Here is a 23,231-nt window from a genome sequence, read left to right on the forward strand (position 1 = left end):
GGCAGGTGGTTGGGTGGATGGGTGGATAGATGGATGGATGAGTGGATGGATAGATGGATGGTGGGTTAGTATGAGAGAAGAGGGGCAGGTAGTGAATGAACTGCCTGTAGTTCCTGCTTTGCTAAAGGGTTTCATTGCACATATTTTTGTGATAAAGGATTTCAGAAATTGGGTTGTGTTTAAACTGTAGAAATCACTATAATAAAATCCTAGAGGAGAAGGAAGATGATCAAGTAAAGTTTTCAACATAATAGCATCAGAATACATTAAACTTTTATATGTGTTTAAATACTGTCCTTTTCAGAGAACCTTAGTAAACTTACGGGAAATCTTTTACAACTGATACTCTTTCACAATATCATTAATTTTCACTCTAAACATCATTTCTTTGTTTTACAAATATATGTTGAGCACTTGCTTTGTACTACGGCCTGTACTGGGTATCTTATGGCCTCTAGGATTATTGGAACAATGTTTCAGAAGTAATTTGCAATAACTAAAATATGGTCTCAGAAGTCCATAATAGAAAATAAAGTATCAAGTTTACTAGCACTTGAAAATCATCTTCTCTTTAAAAATTAATCGCTTGGACTTCCATGGTGGCGCAGTGGTTAAGAAACTGCCTGCCAATGCAGGGGACACGGGTGCGAGCCCTGGTCCGGGAAGATCCCACATGCCGCGGAGCACCTAAGCCCGTGCGCCACAGCTACTGAGCCTGCGCTCTAGGGCCCGTGAGCCACAACTACTGAGCCCGTGTGCCACAACTACTCCAGCCCGCGTGCCTAGAGCCCGTGCTCCGCAACAAGAGAAGCCACCGCAATGAGAAGCCCGCATGCGGCAACAAAGGGTAGCCCCCACTCGCCGCAACCAGAGAAAGCCCACGCACAGCAACAAAGACCCAACGCAGCCAAAAAATTAATTAATTAATAGCTCACTGAATAGTGTCTACTCCATCAGAGAATATTCTTTTTGAAATGTTTTCTTTGCCTTTTGATCATGCTGGTAAGCGTTACACTATCAGAAATCACCTGCCATCCTCAGAGGAGAAATTCGAGTTTCTGGCTGTACTGGTCCCTGAGTTAAGGAGGGCATGTACATATCTCCTGAATGATTCTGGTTTTAATCATGACCCTATTGGGATGACATGCCATCTCCCGCCTTCACAATCCAGCTGGGACCTTACATCCATGAGAAGTAGAACCTGTGAATGTTTTGTCTCTTTAAGTATTGGCACAAATGTCAACATTTCCGATTTGAGACCCACACCCCCAGAAGAGGCCACTGGGTCATTTGCTAATTTCCTGTTCTTCTTAGTTTTCTGACTTGGTGCTGAGGCTAGGTGTTGCCTCAGGGTTCAGCTCTGGACCCAGGCTGTCCCACCCTGACCCACCACCCATCCTAACTAACCAGCAATGGCAAAGCAGGTGGTCCCAAGGGAAGAAGAACCGTGGGAAGTGCTGAATCCTGACTCTACCGCTTATTAGCAGGGTGGCTCTGGGCTACTTACTCAGCTTCTCTGAGGCTCTGTTCCCTCGTCATAAAATGGGAGGGATAATACTGGATAGGATGGTAGTAGGGCTTAACTGAGAACAGTTTTCAAGGGTTTAGCACATTTAGTGCTCTATACATGGTATTGTTGTTACTGTTCTCTTGAAATACATAAGTAAGTTGGGGAACTTGAACCAGCGCCTGCAGCAGCTCCCCACTGCAGCCCACCCCAGAGACTGTGGTCCCTGCAGAAGAGACTTTGGCCTCACCGTGCTCCTGCCTTTCTAATGCTCTTCCTTTTGCAGAGGCCCTGAGGCAGGAGCTGGCTGAGCAGCGGGCTGCCTGCTCCGAGCATCAGAAGGACTTGGAAGCGCTGCAGGCTGAGCTGAGGGCCCCGGGCAGTGTGGGCAGGCGACAGGCCGTCAGCCAGTGTCCAGGGGACATCGAGGACCGTGCCAGCACTGCAGAGGTCAGCACCCCTGCCCTGCCCGTGCCACACCCTTCTTGGAGCAGTGTCAGGGAGAGGTTCTGGGTGCTCGGTCACCCCCTGTCTGAAGCGAGGAAGACCCTCTCTTTCCACAGACCTGGGGGACACGATGAGCCTGCAGGCTCCCATCTTTGGAAAGCAAAAACAAGTTTTAAACGCAGCGTGTTATTTTAAATGCAGATGCAGTGGGATCTCAGGGTGTTGGTGCCAGACAGGGTCCATCCTGTAGACCTGCAGAAAGTTTCTCAGAACACCTCCCCAGACAGACTCCCTGTCTAGACCTCCCTGTTCCTGTGAGGACAGGTGAGCTTGTCACCAAAGGTCAGTGCTGACTCTCCTTGAACTTTCTGGTCAGACTCGGCCCATCATCCCCCTCCTTGCCCTCCATAATTCCTACCTTGCTGGGTAGCACAGGGCCTCCTAACAACCCAGTCATCTCTCCCTAGCCCACCACATACGGCTTTGGGTATTCATTTAAAGTGCATCTGTGTAAAGCCTTCAGTGGCTCCGTACTGCTATGAGAATAAGCTCCCAGTGGTCAGTCTGGCATTGAAAATCCTTTACCCACTGGCTGCATATCCCCCTCTGCTCTAAATGCAGGCTCTGCATCCTGCCTCACTGCCTTTGCATATGCCCTGCCCCCTGCCTGGGACCCCTTCCTCCCTCTCCAGTGCCCAGCTGATCCTTCAGTGCCCAGTCGATCCCTCCACGCTACAGGCCTCCCCTCCACACCCGTGACCTCTCTACCCTCTGGGCTCCTGGAGCACTTCCTCTTGCTATAGCTCAGCTGGCACCCACCTCTCCTGCCTGTCCTGTTGGAGACCCATCACTTCATGGATGCCCTTGTTTCCTCGCCTGGACTAGGCATCCTTTGAGAACAAGCCATGTCTGCTTCATCTCATCCTCCAGCCCCACCCCCAGTGCTCGGCACACAGCTCTGCACACAGTAGAGTCTCCACCAGGGTGTGCAGACGGCCACAATTAGTTGGTGTCCCAGCCCTGCTGAAGATCACAGGAACATGGGGATGGTTCATTCCAGATTTTGCTCGTACTGAGAACCTGAAGACAATTTCTGTGTTTAATGAGAGTTACTAACAAATGATGTATCACGATGAGTTCAGCTCAGTTGGTAAAGTCTAGCAGAGGGAAAACAGAATATGATCCATTAAATGTTCTAGGTTGGTGGGGGCCACCTGGACCTGTGGAAGGAGATAGGGGAAGTGTGAGATGGTGACAGCTGGTGGCTGGAGGGCCCAATATTGGGCGCTCTGCAATGAATGACAGGCTTGCCTGAGGGCTATGGATAGAGACCCAGGCTGGGTAGATGAGACAGTACCTGGTCATCCACATCCGATCCTCACCTACACCTCACTGGAGGGAAGCCCTGAACCCTCCGGGAGGAACAGCAAGGCCCTGGGTGATATCCCACACAGAGAAGAAGTATATCCACAAGAAGGAACAGCCCCAGGCAGCAGGAGTGAAAGGGGGGTGCAATGTCAGGATGCATTTCCAGCGTGGCCACCACTGCAGGTAAGTGGTGTTGCATCCACTGGGATCTTCTGAGGAGCCCCATGAAATAATTCTCAAATCTGTCACAGCCAAGTACAGAGGGGGATGCACTTATCCAGCATCTTCTCTCTCCCACTAGTCAAGGGTGGCCCCACAGGACTTTAACCAGGCTCTTCAGGTCGTGCAGGTGTGAGTGCCGAGTGGTGCCCATGGGCGTCCCACACTATGCAAACCCCAGGGCTGGAAGCAAGAGGTACAGGGCCTGGGCCACACATGTTCCCTGTGCAATACTGTTCAGTCTTTGGAAGGAACAGATGCACAAACCTTCAGGCATGTTTGCATGGACTTGAAAACTGCTACATTCACTAATCGGGGATTAACCCTGACCCCATTTAATGGTGGATATCAGTCTTTGTATTTCTGTCTGAACCATTGACATTCAAGCATCATTTCGCAGCAAGCATTCATTTGGCACCTGCTGAATCCGAGCCACTGTGCTAGGTGCTATAGGATTGGGAAGATGAAGAGGAGATGGCTCCTTCCTGGAACAGCTGCTGGTCTGGTGGAGGAAACCAGTATTTCAACCAATCAGTGCGCTTCATTATAACCTCCGCACGGAGAGGATCTAGCTCTCAGAGAAGAGAAAGCTTGTCGCCTCTCCCCTGAGGGGTCGAGAAGGCATCACCAAGGCAGGAATGGTTGGGTGTGGAAGGCACCCTAGGTAAAGAGACGGGCAAGGGCAAGTGCGGGGCAGTGGATTACAGCTGTGGTGGCCTTAGAGTCACCTGGGAAGCTTTTTCAAAAGACACAGGGCTGGGATGTACCCAGACCCGCTGTATCAGAATCCTGTGAGGTGATGTGACAGACTGTTATTGTTCAGCAAACATTCACTCTCCCCTTCCTCTGCCCTGTGTGGTTTCGCCCCAAATTCACATGTTGAAGCCCTAACCACCAATATGATGGAATTTAGGAATGAGACCTTTGGGGGGTAATTAGTGAATTAGTGTCCTAACAAGAAGCAGCTCAGAGCCATCCTACCCCCTCCCCCCCCCACTCCACACAGGTGCAGTGTTGGGCTTGTTTTAATTTAAGCCACATTCTTGGCTCACCAGCATTATTAGACTTTTTGAGGCCCACATTTGGCCAACTCTCAAAGCAGAAAACTTTAAGAGACTAGACGTGAGCTCCTGAATCAGGAGCCCGACTTGGGTTCCGGGCTCAGTCTTTGCCGCGGCACATCTCTGGCCCTTGTCTGCCATTGCGCCTCCTGCAGACGGCTCTTCTGGCTGCTTTCTCCCTAGGAGGGGGGTGGTCCGGGCCAGGCGTGCTCCCCGACGAGCAAGGGCGCCGCCGAGCAGGAGCCCAGCGAGGGATGCGGCCTCTGGGAGGAGAACTCGCAGCTCCAGGAAACAGTGCGGCGGCTGCGGGCCGAGGTGGAACAGCAGCGGCAGGAGGCGCTGCAGCTCCGCGACCAGCGCAGGTAGGTCTGCGGGTCGGGGCTTCTCTCCTTTGCCCCTTGGCGAGCCTCTGGGATCTAAGATTGCGTTGCACCCTTGGCATCTTCCCAAAGAAAGGTCTCCCTAGTACGCCAGCACTTCACTGATGTTACTCCTTTGACCCACGGAAAGTATCAGTGGTCTAGGAATTCTAGATCTCAAAACGCCTAGGGTTAGCCCTGAAATGGGGGGAGGGGTACCCTGTTTCCTTACAGATCAGAGAATCTGTGGAATCAAACTTAACGATGCCAAAAGTATCCTCAAAACTAGCCTTAGGGAGTCAGTGCAGTGGAATAGTTAAGACAGTTCTGTTTGCTCTTAACTAGCTGTGTGACCTTGGGCGAGTCTGCGAATCTCTCCAAGACCCTGCCCTTACCTGTAAAAAGTAGAAAACACCACCCCCCTCTCAGGGCTGTTGTAGAATGCAGTGAAATGTATAGGAAGATGCTTAGCACTGACCCTGCTACTCGGTAAATTGTGGTGGCAACTCTGATTTCCTTGTCCAGGCTGGATAGCCCTTTATCAAGTCCTGAATTCATGGCCTTTTTTTCCCTGGCTGGAAAGTTTATAACTACAACTTTAATTTCATTAATAGATATAGGACTTTTCAAGATGTCTGTTTCTTCCTGAGTGAGCTTTGGTAGTTTGTATCTTTGAAGGCATTTGTCCATTTCATCCCAGAGTTTGAATGTTCCAGTCCCCGGAGTAAAGTTCAAGTGAAAGTAGGCCTGAGGCTCATCTGAGAAACAGCCATGAATCCACCTGGCCAAGGTGGAGCACCTGAAATTCAGTTAGAGACTCACCATGTGACACTGGAATAAGGAGACTGGACCAGAGTAGGGGCTCCTAACCATTTCCGATTATAGCCCCCTCCAGGTGAGGAAAACGATGTCCCTCTCCTGGAGAAGGATATCATCACACAAAAATATGCATGTACTTTCAGAAGGTGTCAGGCCCCCTGAGGCTGGTCTGAGGATCCCTTAGTGCCCCACCCCAAGGTTAAGAAAAGTGATAGCTGATGGTCGAACATACGCTTTGTGCCACGGGCTGTTCTGGACATGGATTAACGTGGTTCATCCTTTCAGTAACCCTATAAGGTAGCCACTGTTGTCAGATGGAGAAACTGAGCAGAGCGTAGCTCGCCCAAAGTCACGCAGCTAGGAAGTGATGGGGGAGGCCGCGGAGGGACGCAGGCAGCCTGGCTCTAAATGGTGTTCTCCTAATCCCTCTCCCATCTTGCCTCCCCACCCTGGACCGCTGGTCTCCCAGCTCTCAGAGTCCACAACGTTTGGTAATTCCGATACAGAATCTCAGCCTCCAGGCCTACCCACCTCCCCCAAGTGAAAGGAGTGTTTTCTGGGACTTCTCTCCTGAGCTGTCCTCCACCCCTTCTCGCAGAAGGCTGCCCTTTGTGCTCAGGTTTCTCCTTCGTGGAATGCTGGGGTGGAAGGTACTGAGAAGAAGTTCCACGAGCTGGACCCCACAACTCAGAGACCCCGGATCTCCACTGTGTCCTGACCTTAGATTCTGCAGGCCACCCAGCAGAGTGGAGAGAAACTCCAGTGCCCTAGAGGTTCAGTCCCTAGAGCCTGGACAAGCCCAGCTGTGCTTCCACCCCACCCCACAGGCTGCTGGAGGAGGATCAGCAAGCCCAGCGGGCCCGGGAGGTGGAGATGCTACACCAGGAACACCGGAAGGAGATGCAGGCCATGGTGGCCGATTTCAGCAGCGCTCAAGCACAGCTCCAGGCCCGGCTGGCTGCCCTGGAAACCGAGTAAGTGAGGACTTGGCCCCAGGTTGGGAGGGACTAGTAGATGTACCGTTTTATTAGGGGGACCTCATCCTAGTGCCCCCAGGACTCTCCTAGGTTTTTTTTGTTTTTTTTTGCGGCACACGGGCCTCTCACTGTTGTGGCCTCTCCCGCTGCGGAGCACAGGCTCCGGACGCACAGGCTCAGCGGCCATGGCTCACGGGCCCAGCCGCTCCGCGGCATGCGGGATCTTCCCGGACAGGGGCACGAACCCATGTCCCCTGCATCGGCAGGCGGACTCTCAACCACCGCACCACCAGGGAAGCCCTCTCCTAGTTTTAAAACTAGAAGTCCTGAGTTTCAGGAGTGCCTCAGTTCCAGGCAAACTGGGATGGTTGGCCACCCGTCTTTTTATGAGACTGCATTCCCGTCTTGTGCAGGGTACTGGGAATCTGTGAGGAATGAGCATGGTTTGACCCTCACACACAGAAGATGATCAGGGCTACTTTTTTATGAGCATTTCCGCCTTCTAATGTGCATCATCTTATTTAACCTTCACAGCAGTTCTTCAGGGTGGAAACCACTATTCCCACGGATTGATTAAGAAAGCAAGGGCCCCTCGTGCAAGCATTCATTTATTCATTCAGCAAATATTTGTTAAGGGCCTACTGTGTGCCTTGCACTGTTTTAGGCTCTGGAGTTACAGTGGGAATAAAACAAAGACTGTGCTCTCATAGCGCTCACAAATTCTAGATGGGGATTCTGACAAAGAAATAAGCAAACAAATATTTAACTTCATATCAGGCAATGAAAGTACCTGAAGGTACTAGAAGGAAAACAGGATCAGTGTCTAGAGTGCCAAGGGTGGGCAAGGAGGTGGCATTTAAGCATAAAGAGGAGAGGAAATGAGAGAGCCACCTGGACGAAGAGCATTCCAAGCAGCCCGAACAGCAAGTGCAAAGGCCCTGGGGCCCGCCTCCCAAGACCAAACAGCCAGAAGGCTTAAGTGGAATGAGTGAGAGAGTGATGATAGGAACTGAGGTTGGCAAGGTAGCTGGGAGGGGTGGAGGAGATGCTGCACTGAGCAGGAAGGGGTTTGGGTGTATTCGGATGGAGTGCACTGGGAAGCCCTTGTAAGGCTTTGAGCATGACTGACATGGTCTGAGATATCTTTTAACAGGGTCACTTCTGACTGCTGAGAGGAGGAGAGACTGGGAGATCGGGGTTAGTGACAGGGAGATCAGGTCAAGCAGCACTAAGTAAATTTAAACGTCGCCTGTCTGACCCTTAACTTGTGCTCTTAAAAACTGTCCTCCACTGGCTCCAATACAAAGCAAATCATCCAGAATCTGGAGTGGAAGGTTTTACCAGCTACCATCTAATGGTTTCTTAGCACATGCTGGGCATGCATGATCTCACTGAATCCTCACAACCACCCAGTTTCACACCCATGTTAAAGAAGGAACTGAGTCTCACGGACAAAATGCCCAAGATTACATAGCTAGAAAAAAGCAGAGCTGGGATAAGAGCCCAAGTCATCTCACCCCAAAGCCCTGGCCTCTTATCAACTACAGTCAGTAGATCACCGGCAGCCCTCACCCTCTCTCGCCCACCATCTGGAGGTTATTTCTCTCCAGCTTCACACTGAAAGGGCGGTGGTACCAGCTGCCCTGCTGCTTTGTAGAACTAGCTCATGCCATGCTCTCTGGCTGCCTGCAGGTGGGGCGGGAGCCACATCTGTACTGGCATAACCTGCTGGCCTTGGTGTGGGTGGGGACGGTTTCTGGCTGAGGCCTCTTCTCCCAAACTTCGCTGGTTCTTGAAGCTCCGCTGAATGTGGCATCAGTGTGCACACACAGGCCTTTGGTTCCTGGGCCCTACAGAACCTGGGGGAACTGACAAGTGTCAGAATGGGAATTGCAGTCCTGGGCTCCACCTTGAGCTCTGCAGCCAACTCACTGGGTGGCCCTGGGCAGGCTCTCTGGGCCTCAGTTTCCCGTTTGGTGAACAGAGAGTGGCCAGTCAGGCCAAGCAACATAGCAGCGTCCCCATCACGTCCACCTCTTCTCCCTCCTTGCGGTTGAGTCATTGCAGCATGGTGGCTAACTGCATGCCTGCTCCAAACAGACTGAAAGATTCCGGAGAGAAGCCAGGGAAGGGGGAGTCGAGGCCGGAGGACGTTCAGCTTATAGGCCGTCTGCAGACCCGCTTGAAGGAGAGGGAGGAGATCATCAAGCAGCTCACGGTGAGGCTCTCCAGGGTATTTGCTTTAGCCTAGCACTTCCACGGGTGCCTAAAACTGTAATCCTGATAACCCTAAAACCACCTTACAAAAGGCCCTTGGTTATTTTTCCCCTATTATATAAAAAAATACATGCTCACTAAAAAAAATTAACACAGGAAAGTAGAAGGCAAAAAAAAAAATCACTCTCAAGTCCCACACCATCTGCCTGATGTTGGTATTCGTTTGGTTTTTTTAACCTACAGCATTTGGGAAAATCTAGAATGGTTTGCACCTCACACTCATGTCTCCTCACACTTTAACCATTGCTTTAGGCTTTTGCCCAGCCTTCCTGTGCTCCATGCTTTGGCTGAAAGTTCTCTGTAAGCCAGTTCCCAGTGGCTTACATTCAGCTCTGGGGACTTTGGGTGATACACTTGCTCCTGTCAGCGTGGTCCATGCGGGTCAGCTAATTAGCCACATCAGAAGTCCAGCCTCTTCCCGCCATCTCTACTTTCACCACCTTGGTCCAGGCCCTGCTGCCTCTCATGCATGATGGAGAGTCCACTGGTCTCCCCACTCACTCCAGCCTCACCCCACTCTGTTGACCTCACAGCGACCAGAGTACTCTTATAAAAATGTAATTCGGACCACAACATGGCTCTGTTCAGTACCTCCTGTGGCTCCCTGTCCTGAGTAAAATCCATGGTCTTATGGTGGTTCACACAGCCACACATCCTCCCACAATACACATGCACACTTGTATCTCACGCCCATCCTTGCACCCTCCTGCTCCCCAGTCACGTTGCTTCATGTCAAGGTGAAGACGAAAACTTAACCACCAACTGAAAATTAGATACTAATAAGGAACTGCTTGTTTGCTAAGTGTGACAAAGGTATTGTGGTTATCTTTTTTAAAAGAGTCCTTATCTCTTAGAAACACCAATTTTTTTTGTTTTTTGGGTTTTTTTGGCTGCATTGGGTCTCTGTTGCTGCGCGTGAGCTTTCTCTAGTTGCGGCAAGAGGGGGCTACTCTTCGTTGCGGTGTGCGGGCTTCTCACTACAGTGGCTTCTCTTGTTGCGGAGCATGGGCTCTAGGCCCGCAGGCTTCAGTAGTTGTCGCGTGTGGGCTCAGTAGTTGTGGCTTGCGGGCTCTAGAGCGCAGGTTCAGTAGTTGTTGCGCATGGGCTTAGTTGCTCTGCGGCATGTGGGATCTTCCCGGACCAGGGCTCGCACCCATGTCCCCTGCATTGGCAGGCGGATTCTTAACCACTGCGCCACCAGGGAAGCCCTCAATGTTTTTACAGATGAAATTATACAACAACTGAAACTTGCCTTAGAAACAGTACAGCAGGAAAGAAAAAAGTGGAGAATGACACAGGTAAAGAAGATTGGCCATATAGTGATTGTACCTGGGTGTTTCTTTGTCTTACTAACTTTCTGCAGTAGATTCTGCTCAGATCCTGAGAGTACCTGGATCTCTGACTTCCCTAAGGCATTCCAAAAAAGCTCGCCCTTTCCTTCACAAGGGGTGCTGGGGACACAAAGGCCCCAGAAATAAAGGTGCTTCCTCAAAGCTTCAGTGGGTGGCAGCTCGATTCCCACCGACTTCCCCTCCCTTCCCTGGTCTTTCCTCCTCTCTGTAGTCTGCTCTCACACAGCCATCTTCCTTCAAATTAAACTCAGTGTGCTGGGTAGTTAGGCTCATTTAGACTCAGTTGTATTGTTTTTCCAGGAGGAGAGAAGATTTCACTACGCAGCATTCCCCAGTGCCGTGTCCCATCGGAATCGGTCCTTCTCTTTCAATCCTCGCCCAGGGTATTTGACCCCTTCCATGAAGGTAAATTGGTCCTGCTGGTTTCAATGCATTACATAATTCTGCTGGCTTTCTTTTTCCCAAAGGTAATGGCAGCTTATTTATCAATTGTCCAGCATTCATTTTAGAGGAATATTCATTGAAAATAAGACCCCCAGGAAATAGTCCAAATTATTAATAAACAGTATTTATATCTGGCTAGGCAGATTATGTGTTTTTTATGAGATTTTTTAATTTTCCAAACTCTTTATATATAAATGTGTCACTATTAATAATGGCTATATCTGAGTGATAGGAAAGAGAGAGAAAAGAGCAGGAATCCTTCACTGTAACTTTTTTTCCTTTTACAAAAATTTTTGGAATTTATTACAGTGAGAATATTCACGTCCAAATCGCTCATCTGCTATCACAAAATTCTAAAGTGCTTAAAAATTTGTATTTTTTTTGTAATTCATAGGACAGTAAACCTAACCCAAGCTGAATTCATGTAAGCGCATTTATAACTTTTATATATCGCTCTTGGTGTGACAAAATGTAAGTTTCACTCCAGAAATATTAATGTGTTTGAGGACAAGGTGGGCCCAGCTTCTGCTGGGGGTGTTATATAGCCTTTTAAAATCTAAAACAAGATTTTAAATTAAAAATCACATTTGTCACCAGAAGTTTTGGATAAGAGATTGTGAGCCTGTGTTTTTTTAAAGCACAAAGTGGACTGGAAGAAAAAATGCTTTAAAAACAAACATGTAAGTTATTGCCTCCTTGCTCATATAATTTCGGTTGGGCAGGCCTTATCTACTTTTACAACAATGCCTCTTTGGGTGGTACTAACAGGCCTTTCCTTTAATACCAACAGAAAAAGAAGATGGAGGAAGTGCCCAGCCGAGTGGTCAGTGTGCCAAACCTCGCTTCCTATGCTAAGAACTTTCTGAGTGGCGACCTGAGCTCCAGGATCAACACTCCTCCGATAACTAAGTCACCCAGCTTGGACCCAGGCCCCAGCTGTGGCCAGCCTTACAAACCCACCCCATCTCTAGATGTAAAAACTGCCACAAGGTAGGGGGCCAAAGCTATGATTCAATTTTCCCATAGTCAGGAGGGAAATTAGTATTCCTTTCTGGTACCTGTTAAATACCCAGCATTTGGGCCAATACAAAGGGTAACGAAACAAGCCCTGCCTTGGACAAATTACAACCCAGCCAAAAAGGAAGATATGTAAGAGAAGGGAAATAGGTCATTCTTTAGAAGGGCACTATTCCTGATACCAAATTGCAGAAAACCTTTTTTTTTTTTTTTCCCCCATGGATGATTAGACAGGGGACATTGAATCACTTAGCTGACCACTTGAGAGTGAGTCACACAGACCTTTTTTTTTTTTTTTCCCCCATGGATGATTAGACAGGGGACATTGAATCACTTAGCTGACCACTTGAGAGTGGGTCACACAGAAGATGGACTCATCATCTGGCCTTGAGTCTGGATCCCAATTCTCATCCTCGTTGTTAGCTTGCTTGGCTTTGGGCAGCTCGCTTGACTTCTCTGAGTCTGTTTCCTCACCTCTGAAATGAAGATAATACACCACCTACCTCATTAGACTCATGTGAGACTGAAGGAGTTAATCCATAGGACATGCTTAGCACAAGACCTGGCACAGAAGCATTCAGTAATTTTCCATCACTATTATTAAGGTTATTTCTCAAGATTCATTGTATAATCTTGTAACTTTAAGGCCTCTTAATCTGTGGGTTTGGTTGATCATGCGTGATGATCTCTGATACTGCCTTATTTTTCCAGAAGCCCTTGCAGCTTCTGGAAATGTGATTTCCCCTTTTGTTTATTGATTCCTTCCTGTCCAGCCTTCCATTCAGAGCAATATCTTTAATTCTGGGCTTTGAAGTTTGCATTTCTGAAAGGGCCCCTTCTGAAATGTTCCTTTTCCAAAGGCCCTGCCTCCCCAAGGCTATTTGGACAAATATGAGTGTGGAGCTGGAAGGACTTGCTGTCATTGAACGAATCCAGCCCTTTGTGTCACAGCTGAGGACACTGAGGCCTGGAGCCCCAAGCACACGGTCTATTAACTGCCAGAGCCAGCCTGACTGGCTACAGTTCATCTCATTATCACACACCTCTGTTTAAGGCTGTGTTCCCACTGTTTGTTTGTTTTAAAGATTTATTTTATTTATTTTTGGCTGCATTAGGTCTTAGTTGCGGCACACAGGACTCTTGTTGAGGTGTGCGGGATCTTCTGTTGCAGCATGCAGCCTTCTCTGTAGTTGTGGCACGCGGGTTTTCTCTATTTTGGTGCGCAGGCTCCAGGGCCCGTGGGCTGTGTAGTTTGCGGCATGTGGGCTCTTGTTGAGGCGCCGAGCTCAGTAGTTGTGGCACGCAGGATTAGTTGCCCCACGGCATATGGGATCTTAGTTCCTTGACCAGGGATCAAACCTGCGTCCCCCACATTGTAAGGCAGTTTCTTTATCACTGGACCACGGGGAAAGTCCCCCCACTGTTGTATAAGAAGCTTCACAAATGCAGTTAGAGACGTTCAGACAGACATACACTGTACTTTCTTACCTACCGTCTCCCCTTTTCAATTTATTAGGCTAATTTCACAACCTCACTGAAATGCCAGAGCACATCAGATAACTTTTGAAGAAGCCATAAAGTGTAATACTGTATTGATTAACCATTTCTTCTTTTACCTGTTTTTGGAGGGGGTTGTTTAATTTGTGCCTGAAATAAATAGTACATGTTGCAAAATACGTGGCATGTGGGATCTTCCCAGACCGGGGCACGAACCCGTGTATAAGAGTAAAGAAGCAGTTATCTTTCCCTAAAAAGACAGTAGCGTATTAAGTTGTTTATTGAATAATTTTCAAAACCATCTAAGAAAACGTTTTGTTTGTTTTTAGGACACAAGATGATGAAACAGCCCAGCCCAAAGAAGTCCAGCAGAAGCAGAGCTCAGCCCACCAGGAATGGTTTACCAAATATTTTTCTTTCTAAACTGATCCTTAAACTGATCATAAAGTGGACATTTGAAACACATTTCTTTTGAAGCATCTGATTGAAGGAATGAACTAAAAAGCCAACCAAATAACTTGCTTGTAATATGATTTACATACATAGCTAAAACAAATTCTTGCATTAACATTTCATACTGTTTCATTGTGACATTAAGATAAAACAAGCCAATGTTATCAGAAAGTGCCCATAGGGAAATATTATTGTTACTGATGACCTACCCATGGTATTTCTAGTGTCCATAAGGCTGCAATCCGCATTGTGGAATATCAGACTTTGTGATTTCCATGGTCTACTTTTAAAGTGGTTTCATTTTCCTAGGACACTGGTCACCTTCACCTGAAAAGTGTTTCTATGTAAATGATATAATTCCAAAATACACATGTAACCTCAATAGGTAGAGGAATAAAACAAAGCTCAAAATAACCAGGAAAGCCAATTTTAAAAAACCAAAGAAAACAAAAACTACTAGGAATGGACTATAGCAGATATTGGCACACTTGGATCAAATATTTTGACTTCCTAGGTCCAGGACATGAAGAAGATTACAGAGGGCATAACAGCTACCTCAAAGGGGCTTTTTGAAGTTTAAGCAAAATATGGGTATGATACTAATCGTGAATTGGAATTAAGCCTTGCCAGGATTTTTCTGTGAATAACTGAGCCTCACCCCATCATACATCTCAACTTCAATGACTGTAGCATCAACTTGGTCATTTGTGATGGTTTCTAGATTATTCTTTGAAGTGCAAGATCTACTGAACCTCTAGTCTTGCCTCATGGTGCATTGCTTCCCCATTGCATGGATGCTCAGCAGATTAAAGGGAACTGGGAATGGCCATTCACAATGCTGACCTCGCTGTCAGTCCACGCTGAGCTGTCTGACCCTCTGATGGAGCGGTGCAATTTGACAAGAGCCAGTACAACTTCTAGTGGTCAAAACATGTTCTCAATCCTTTGGTGCTGGCCCAGCAAGTGGCCCATAAACAGTTGTCTCTTCTATGCACCATCAAATCTTTGCTCTTTGAATAAAACTTTATAAACAACTGGGCAATAAAAATGGTTGTGATTTGTACTGATTGTCCAAAGAAAGGTGAAATTAGATGAAGGCTGAACTTGGAAATAGGAAGCTCACATTAACCTCAGTCAGATCATCAATAAAACGTAGCTGCGGTGCTTTGTGACTGCCTAGAGGAGTGGGATAGGAAGGGTGGGAGACACAAGAGGGAAGAGATATGGGGATATATGTATAGGTGATTCACTTTGTTATAAAGCAGAAACTAACACACCATTGTAAAGCAATTATACTCCAATACAGATGTTAAAAATAATTAGAATAAAATTTAAAAAACGTAGCTGCTCACGCACTTATGTCATTTTGAGAGAAATGCAATTACAACTCAGACTCACAATTTAAAAGTAAATTTACTACCTAATCAAAACATATGGCCCAATAATATAAATTTTTAAGTATCACTGCTCCTACCCTCCCCCAAAAGTAAATGAACACTACACAAAATATAAACTCACCCCAAATAAAAGTCAACATTAAGGGGGCTTCCCTGGTGGCACAGTGGTTGACAGTCTGCCTGCCGAAGCAGGGGACACGGGTTCGTGCCCCAGTCCAGGAAGATTCCACATGCCATGGAGCGGCTGGGCCCTAGGGCCATGGCCGCTAAGCCTGCGCGTCCGGAGCCTGTGCTCCGCAACGGGAGAGGCCACAGCAGTGAGAGAGGTCCGCGCACCGCAAAAAAAAAAAAAAAGTCAACATTAAGGATACTGCTGGATTCCTATAGCACTAGTTACTGCAGTACAGTAACAGTTATTACACTAACCTACGATATTATAATCCTCTTCCAACCTATTTACAGAATATCCTCATTCTGAGGTTCTGGAAGTGTTACATCGTTGCATTAGACTCCTCTTCTTTAGGTAGTTCAGTCTTGAAAAACAGCAAACTTACATATTTTTATATGCTGCCACTGATGGGTAAATTATCATAAAAGGCCTACAACCAAAATCCTCATCCTTTGATATGCAGATCAGATCATACAAGCTTTTCCCCTCAGATCATACAAAATAATCTAAAACTGGAAACAGAGAGATAAACACTCATATAAAAATAAAAACAAGCAGCAAAAACGAAAAACATAAGAAGGAATCTGTAAACGGCATCATATTAACAGTCTTAAATTTTGCTAAAGACAATACACTTGGTTTACCAAAGCAATAAGCATTTTATAAAGTACTCCAGAAATAACGCTTATAAAAATAGGGGGAAATTTTTAGATGAGAGCGCAAAACTAAATCATCTCACTCTCTGGCAAAGAGTTCTCCCAAAATGTCATGTCTACAAGAAGTGATGTTTGGCAAAACTGTGTCTGGGCTGACTCAGCCACCAGCTCATGTTCAGGTGGCTTTTCCTCAGGTTTGCTTCATCGGTGCAGGGATATTTGCAGATGCCTGCTCGAGGTAGGCCAGGGAACCCTGAGGGATGTCGGCTGGCTTTTTGTGCTGCATGTTGATGTCCTCCAGCACCTGCTGCCAATGTCTCAGTTTTGTTAAGTGCTTCTGGACCAGAGCATCCTTTCGCTGTAATTCGTTCCTCAGTTCTGAGACATCCTACAAACGAAAGCAATGAAGTCAGAGTAAACTCACAAAACACGAACAGTTTCTGATTAGTTAAGAGCACTAAGAAGTAAATTCAAAACAGAGAACCAACTGAACCATAGTAGGCTGATTACTCTGCTTGGCTGCATACTTTGAATAACCCAGAACAATTCTTCTCATGAAAGATGCCTGCTTAACAGTTTTTATTTTTAATTCATGTTCTTTTAGTAAGTAATACACACATTACAAAATTCCAAAGTACCAAAGGACAGCCAAAAAGAAGTCAGTCTCTTTCCCATCCTGGTCTCCAGGCACTCAGTATATCTCTATCCAAAGGCTACTGTGAGAAGAATCTAAAACACTGAGAATCTGAAACATATGTTAACTGTTTTAAAAGAATCCACAGCCACTGTTCTATCATTTCAGATTATTAAGTGTTAAAATCTAATTTTCAAGAGCTTTTTAATGAGTAACAGTATTAAAATCCTATATTAAGACCTGGCCTTGAACACACCTAGACTGTCACTCAGGTATTCAAATCAGGAAATGATCTGATATGGTGAATTGTAAGAATATCATCTTCTTACCATTCACCTTCCCAACAGCTGGTAGCAAAGAATAAAATGAACATTTTGACTAATTGCTCAGCTTGTGGGAGGAGTTATTTTAAAAACTGCTAAAAAAATAATCATCCCAATTTTAGTATTTCCCACTGGGGGCATCACTGTGTTTTGGGCAGGAAGATTCTTCCCTCTTCCACACTGCAGGGGGCAGGCCCTGGCCCTACCCACTAAATGCCATTAATGACAACCTCAACAGACTTCCAAATACCCTGGTTTCAAACAACTAAGATAAATGAAATCCTGAGTTTCAAGGAGCCTGGGACAGAACATTTACTTTTTGGTTCCTTGAACAAAATTGCCTAGAGCCCTTCCTTTGTGTAAGGCACCAGGGACACACATATCAGTTCCTGTTCAAAATGAGCTTATCATCTACATTAATGGCTTTTCAACCTTTCAAGCAGAACCTTTTCTTTTTTTTTTTCTTAAAAGAAAATTCTTCCATGAAAGCCAGTGTATGAAATGAGTAAAAGCCGACAGCTGCTGTGTTTGAAGCACCGCTTTCCACCTCTGACCCCCAGGTCCAGGTTGTCATGAACACTGACAACCAACATTTTACATTCAAGCTATGAAGCCCCACTATAACTAATGGGCAAATGGAGCATCTCATTTAAAGCATAAATGGAATTTTGACAACATTTGCTCTTCCTTAAACTTAGGGAGAGAACTCAGCTTGTACCTCTTTGATAACTTGCTCTGGTTTCTGGACAGATAACTGCAATCTTTTTTGTAGGAAAAAACATTCTGTCTGTCTCGCAATATCTAGAAATTTCTGGATACACTGATCAACACCTTAAAAAAAAAAAGACCAAAGTATTAAATTAAGGAAAACACTAGACACATATATCTCTCTCATAAATCAACAGTTGGAATATCAAAACAGCACCTTCTTGTAGATGTAGTCGGGGATTTTAATCCTGCCCACAGCAATATTACTGACCTCAACCCCCTATGTGTTAAGCAACATTAACTAGCAGATAATCTGTGCTTTTACCAGGTGAATAAGAAACCAAACTACAACGCAGAAGTTCTTCTGAATAAAGACAATCCAGAGAGCCAACAATTAACATCATGATTTCCAGTTAAAATGAAACATTTAAAACACAGTACAAAGAAATCAGAAGTACCTCTCTTGGGACAGAACGTGGGTGAAGAAGGGGAGCAAAAAACTTAGTTCTTTATTTTTTAAAAAAGACACAGAGGATTTCTTTTTAAATTTACTTATTTATCTTTGGCTGTGTTGGGTCTTCGTTGCATACAGGCTTTCTCTAGTTGCAGCGAGCAGGGGCTACTGTTCGTTGCGGTGTGCAGGCTTCTCATTGTGGTGGCTTCTCTTGCTGCGGAGCACGGGCTCTAGGCGCATGGGCTCAGTAGTTGTGGCTTGTGGGCTCTAGAGCGCAGGCTCAGTAGTTGTGGCGCACAGGCTTAGCTGCTCCACTGCATGTGGGATCTTCCCAGAACAGGGCTCGAACCCGTATCCCCTGCATTGGCAGGCAGATCCTTAACCACTGCACCACCAGGGAAGCCCAACTTAGTTCTTTAAAAAGCAGTACACACTATTGGTCGTCTTTGTCTTGGTACCAATATGAAAAGCTCATTCATTACAAATGGCTTATTATGAGTGACATAAGATGTCAATAAACTGAACAAAGAACCAGCAGTATATAGATTACAAAAATCTTATTCCCTGGAAAAGTTCTCTTAGGATACAAGCGGGACTGAAACACATCAAGTGTAAAATCAGCAATGAGGGAATTCTTACCAGTTCGAATTTCTTCCTGATCTGTACCATTGACATAATCCTGACTCACCAGAGAAGCAAAACAAGCCTGTGTGATCAAAACATATTACAAAAGAAAAAAATGTCATTCACACATCAAGAATCTTACTTTAGAGTAAGAAATAACTTCTCTTGATGGAAAACGAAGGCTGAGCCGAGTCTCGCGAGAAGACTACGTGGGTGATCCAGGTAGCACCTCTCCCCATCCTTTTCACTTGGCTAACTCCCAATGCCCCGCCTGGGTTTCATGTTTTCTGGGAAGCCTTCCTTGACAGCCATGCCCGGATGTGCTCTCAGAGTATCCCGGGTTTCTTCTATCAGAGCACTGATCCCACAGCACAGCAGCTGCCTGCTATTTATGTTTTTTCCACTGCACAGTCATGAGCTCCTTGAAGGCAGGAACTGTGTTCTGTGTATTCTTAGCACCCAGGACAGGTCCTGACACATAACAGGATCCTTCACTCTTTCACAAATATTCATCAAGCACTTGCTATCTGCTACCACTGGATTAGCACTACAGATACAATGAGAGGAGAGGAGGGCAAAACAGGTGTTCTCTGACTTCACGGAGCCTGATGTAGTGTGCTACAAAGAGCAGCAAGGCAGGGTCGATGCGGAAGTGATGTGTGAGCTGGGGGAGGAACCTGGAAGTCCAAAGAGAAAACGAACAACACAAGCAGAAGGTCTCCTGTGGCCAGAGTACGAAGAGATGGGTCTGGAGCAGAGACGTGAACATGCAGAGCTAGGAAGACCACAGCACCTCTTGGGCTATCCCCACAGCCACAGGTATCCACTAAAGGGTTTTAAGCATTAAGAGTGCTGGTGGTCAGCTGCGGACTTCTTTCTACAGGGCCAGTGTTTCAGCAAGAGCTCATAATGAGAGCCACCTCCCCTCTCAGTGCTAGATGCTGCTCTAAAAGTTTCCTTTATGGTTTAGCCCCACGCCAAAGGCATCTCATCCTCCTCCCAGACAGAAGAGATTTCTGTTCTTTAAATCTGTTGTCTCCAAACTTTTGAATGTACACCCCACCAGCAAAAGCATTTTGTCCATGCAGCCCCAATAACACGTTCATTCACAAACTATGTTTATCAACTGCTCTGCTATTATATACAGTATAAAACTCACACGACTAGGATTTAAAATGTAGAAAAGGTAATTCCAGTTACAAGTTATTTTATTTCCACACGTTAATGGCTCATCTTCCACTTTAGAGACCACAGGAAGCCATCTTATTTCTAAGCACTTATTTTGTACCTCTCCTTTGTCTGCTATCACTCCCCATCTTCTTTGGTACAGGGTTAATGCTTGAGCAGAACTCAAGAGTTTGGGTCACCTCTGCCTCTCTCCTCACCCCCCAGCTTTCCTCCTCCTTCCGCGGCCCTGAGTACCAACTTCCCCACAGTAACTTTTTTTTTTTTGGCGGTACGCGGACCTCTCACTGCTGTGGCCTCTCCCGCCGCGGAGCACAGGCTCCGGACGTGCAGGCCCAGCGGCCACGGCCCACGGGCCCAGCCGCTCCGCGGCATGCGGGACCCTCCCGGACCGGGGCACGAACCCGTGTTCGCCGCACCGGCAGGCGGACGCCCAACCACTGCGCCACCAGGGAAGCCCCTCCCACAGTAACTTTTAAATATCTCCCAGCTCCAAAAGTCCCACTACTTTAGGACCGTTTAAGGGTGGAGCCCAACGGAAAGGATACAGGACATAGGGGGGGACGCTGCAGTCCGGAGAGGATGAGCACGTACTAAACACGCAGGGACGCGGGAAAGGATACTCAGGGATGGAACCAAGGATGGGGTGGGACGGGAACAACCCACTGAAAACCTAGAAGAGTCCCACGGTTGGGGGTAGACAAACTTCAACTCCACGTGGCTCCAGAAATGTCAAGTTTAGGCATCTCTGCCAGCCAACTAGAGGAGAATTCCGGCCACCATTCAATGTGAAGACTAATGCAAGAGACTTTACGTGCAGGTATCGCCGAAAGAGAGAAGCTGCGCGCACGCAGCATACGCTTCAAAAAAGAAGGGAGGCTGGGAACAGAGACGCCCACGTCTTATCTTACCTCGAACGATGACTCCAACTCGTCCACCAAGGTACTGTTAGAAGTCCTCGGGACGCCTGGTGTGGCCTGAAGCAGCGAAGCCTGGGCCAAGAGACCCGGCGGGGGTGGCGGCGGTCCCGGTGGCTGCCCGGAGAACATGCCTCCTAGCGGAGCCGCCATTTCTAAAATGGCGGCTAAGAGGCTCACTGCGCCTGCAAGGGACCTGGGGCCGCGGGTCACGTGATGTGGATGGTCACGTGATGTTGTTGAGTGCACGTTGGCGTCTGTTGGTCGCCCAGGAAACGTATTGTTTGGTGCTTCGTGCCTTCTTTCTGTCACGCGGGCAAGCTGGCTTTTACTTTTTCTTTTTTAGCTTGAGAATTGAAGGCTTTGATAGGGTTTAACACAGTTGTGTGAAGAGGAGAATCAGTAACTACGGTGGGGCGAGCCCTCTGGCGGAGTCAGGATATTCCTGTACCAGCCCCGCCTTTGCTCTCAACTCTTGAAATGACTTTGGCCCAGTTGCTTTCTCTGGGCTGGGTTTACCCGTTGGTAGAAGGGAGGTGCTCATTCATCCAACAAACATTTATTGAGAGCGCACTGTGTGCCAATTACTAATCCAGTCACTGTAGCGGGAATAAAGAGGAAACATGTCCCCTAAATTTTCCTTTGGAAGATACAGGTAACAAAACCGACTTAACATTGTTGAGGCTCCCTGTCTTATGTGCTGGGAGCTATTTGCTTTAGATATTTATGGTTACATCAAAGAAAGTCACTATGCTAATCTTTTTTTAAAAACATTTGCTTATTCAACTTTTCAGAAGCTAAATATTTTTTCATTATAATTAACTTTACAGTTATCACCCAGCATATCTGTTGAGCCTTCCATGTCCCAGGCTCTATTTACTGATCTGAGGGTTATAGCAATCACCCCAAGTTTCTGCCCTTGGAGAGTTTACCATTGTTTTGTGGGAGAGAGATCAATAAACATGTACATATATAGAGTGAAATCATGTAGAGATAAGTGCCAAGGAGGAAAATAAAGCCCAGTAAGGGGATGACTAATGTTGGATTTTATTTAGGTTTTTTTTGGCTGCATTGGGTCTTCATTGCTGCATGCGGGTGTTCTCTAGTTGTGGTCAGTGGAGGCCGCTCTTCGTTGTGGTGCAGAGGCTTCTCATTGCAGTGGCTTCTCTTGTTGCGGAGCGTGGGGTCTAGGGTGTGCAAGCACAGTAGCTGTGGCGCACGGATGGGCTTAGTTGCTCCGTGGCATGTAGGATCTTCCTGGACCAGGGATCAAACCCGTATCCCCTGCGTTGGCAGGCGGATTCTTAACCACTGTGCCACCAGGGAAGTCCCAAGTGATGGATTTTAGGTGGGTGATTGGAGAAGGCCTCTCTCAGGAGATCTGCACTGGAGTGACTAGAGTAAAGTTTAATTAGGAAAGTTTTCTAGACGGGGGGGCCTTGAAGAAGGAAACTGCGTGGCATATTTAAGGAGCTACAGAGAGGCCAGCAGGGCCAGAGTGAGTGAGGCAGGCAGAAGTAGAGAAAAAACAGAGGCTTCCCATTGCCAGTCAGGTCTCAGATCAAAAGTCACCTTCCCAGAGTCAGTCTGATTGGACCCACACTCCCAGCCATTTCACCCTGTTTAATTTTCTTTACAGCACTTGAACACTTACCTGAAATTATCTTGTTCATTTTTCTTCTTCACTAAGTTGCCTTGCAGACATGAACACACGCACACAACACGCGAACTGGAAAACAAGATCTATGTGATCAGGGCCTGCCTGTCTTGTTCACCTGTATTCCCACCACCCAGAACTGTGCCTGGCATAAAATAGACATAATAAATATTTAATTGAACAAAAATAGAATGCCATGAGGGAACTTAGTGTACTCCAGCAGTTCTCAAACGTTTTTGGACTCCTTTACACTCCTAAAAAATTATTGAGGACTCCAAATGTTTTTGTTTATGTGAGGTATGTTGGGCAATATTTACCTATTAATTAAAAATAATAGGTAAATATTAAAACAGAATTTTAAAAATATATTCATGTAAAAATAAGCCGATTATGTTAACATAAATAATATTTTAATTAAAAATGTAACTATTGTATACAATGAAAAATAGAGGAGTGGAACCATTTTACATTTTACTCCTGGGTTTCCAGTGCCCATAGGGCTGCTTGAATTCCGGATTCTTACTTCAGCTATCTTTTAACACTACTGTATTCTAAACCGCTGCTTTGGATTTGCTGCTCTCTGAAGCCACGGCTTTCTCAAGCCCTGCCTTGTCCGTAGTGATTTAGATGCAGATTATACCACCAGTCTCTGGAACATCATTCTAAGGATCCACCAAGGTTTTGTGAGTACCTGGTAGCCAGATGCACCA

The 23,231-nt window shown here is 46.7% G+C and overlaps 2 protein-coding genes across 2 annotated transcripts in view; one reads left to right on the forward strand and one right to left on the reverse strand.

Annotated features, from left to right (window-relative positions):
* The window catches only part of FAM184B (family with sequence similarity 184 member B), a 111,383-nt gene extending 97,593 nt beyond the window's left edge, over nucleotides 1-13,790 (forward strand). Inside the window, exons 12-18 of the mRNA XM_024741812.1 lie at nucleotides 1,794-1,957; nucleotides 4,786-4,964; nucleotides 6,608-6,754; nucleotides 8,858-8,975; nucleotides 10,687-10,791; nucleotides 11,621-11,820; nucleotides 13,674-13,790. Of these exons, the coding sequence (XP_024597580.1) occupies nucleotides 1,794-1,957; nucleotides 4,786-4,964; nucleotides 6,608-6,754; nucleotides 8,858-8,975; nucleotides 10,687-10,791; nucleotides 11,621-11,820; nucleotides 13,674-13,767 (1,007 nt within the window). The 3' untranslated portion in view covers nucleotides 13,768-13,790. The remainder of the gene's footprint in view (nucleotides 1-1,793; nucleotides 1,958-4,785; nucleotides 4,965-6,607; nucleotides 6,755-8,857; nucleotides 8,976-10,686; nucleotides 10,792-11,620; nucleotides 11,821-13,673) is intronic.
* On the reverse strand, nucleotides 13,602-21,017 carry MED28 (mediator complex subunit 28). The gene is given in 5 exon segments (XM_024741813.1): nucleotides 13,602-16,254; nucleotides 16,257-16,407; nucleotides 17,695-17,807; nucleotides 18,778-18,844; nucleotides 20,859-21,017. Coding segments are annotated over 5 exon segments (609 nt in total). The 3' UTR covers nucleotides 13,602-16,135.
* Nucleotides 21,018-23,231: the final 2,214 nt, after the last annotated feature.

The sequence above is a fragment of the Neophocaena asiaeorientalis genome, unplaced genomic scaffold (genome assembly GCF_003031525.2).
Source record: "Neophocaena asiaeorientalis asiaeorientalis breed wild unplaced genomic scaffold, Neophocaena_asiaeorientalis_V1.1 scaffold218, whole genome shotgun sequence".
NCBI lineage: Eukaryota > Metazoa > Chordata > Mammalia > Artiodactyla > Phocoenidae > Neophocaena > Neophocaena asiaeorientalis.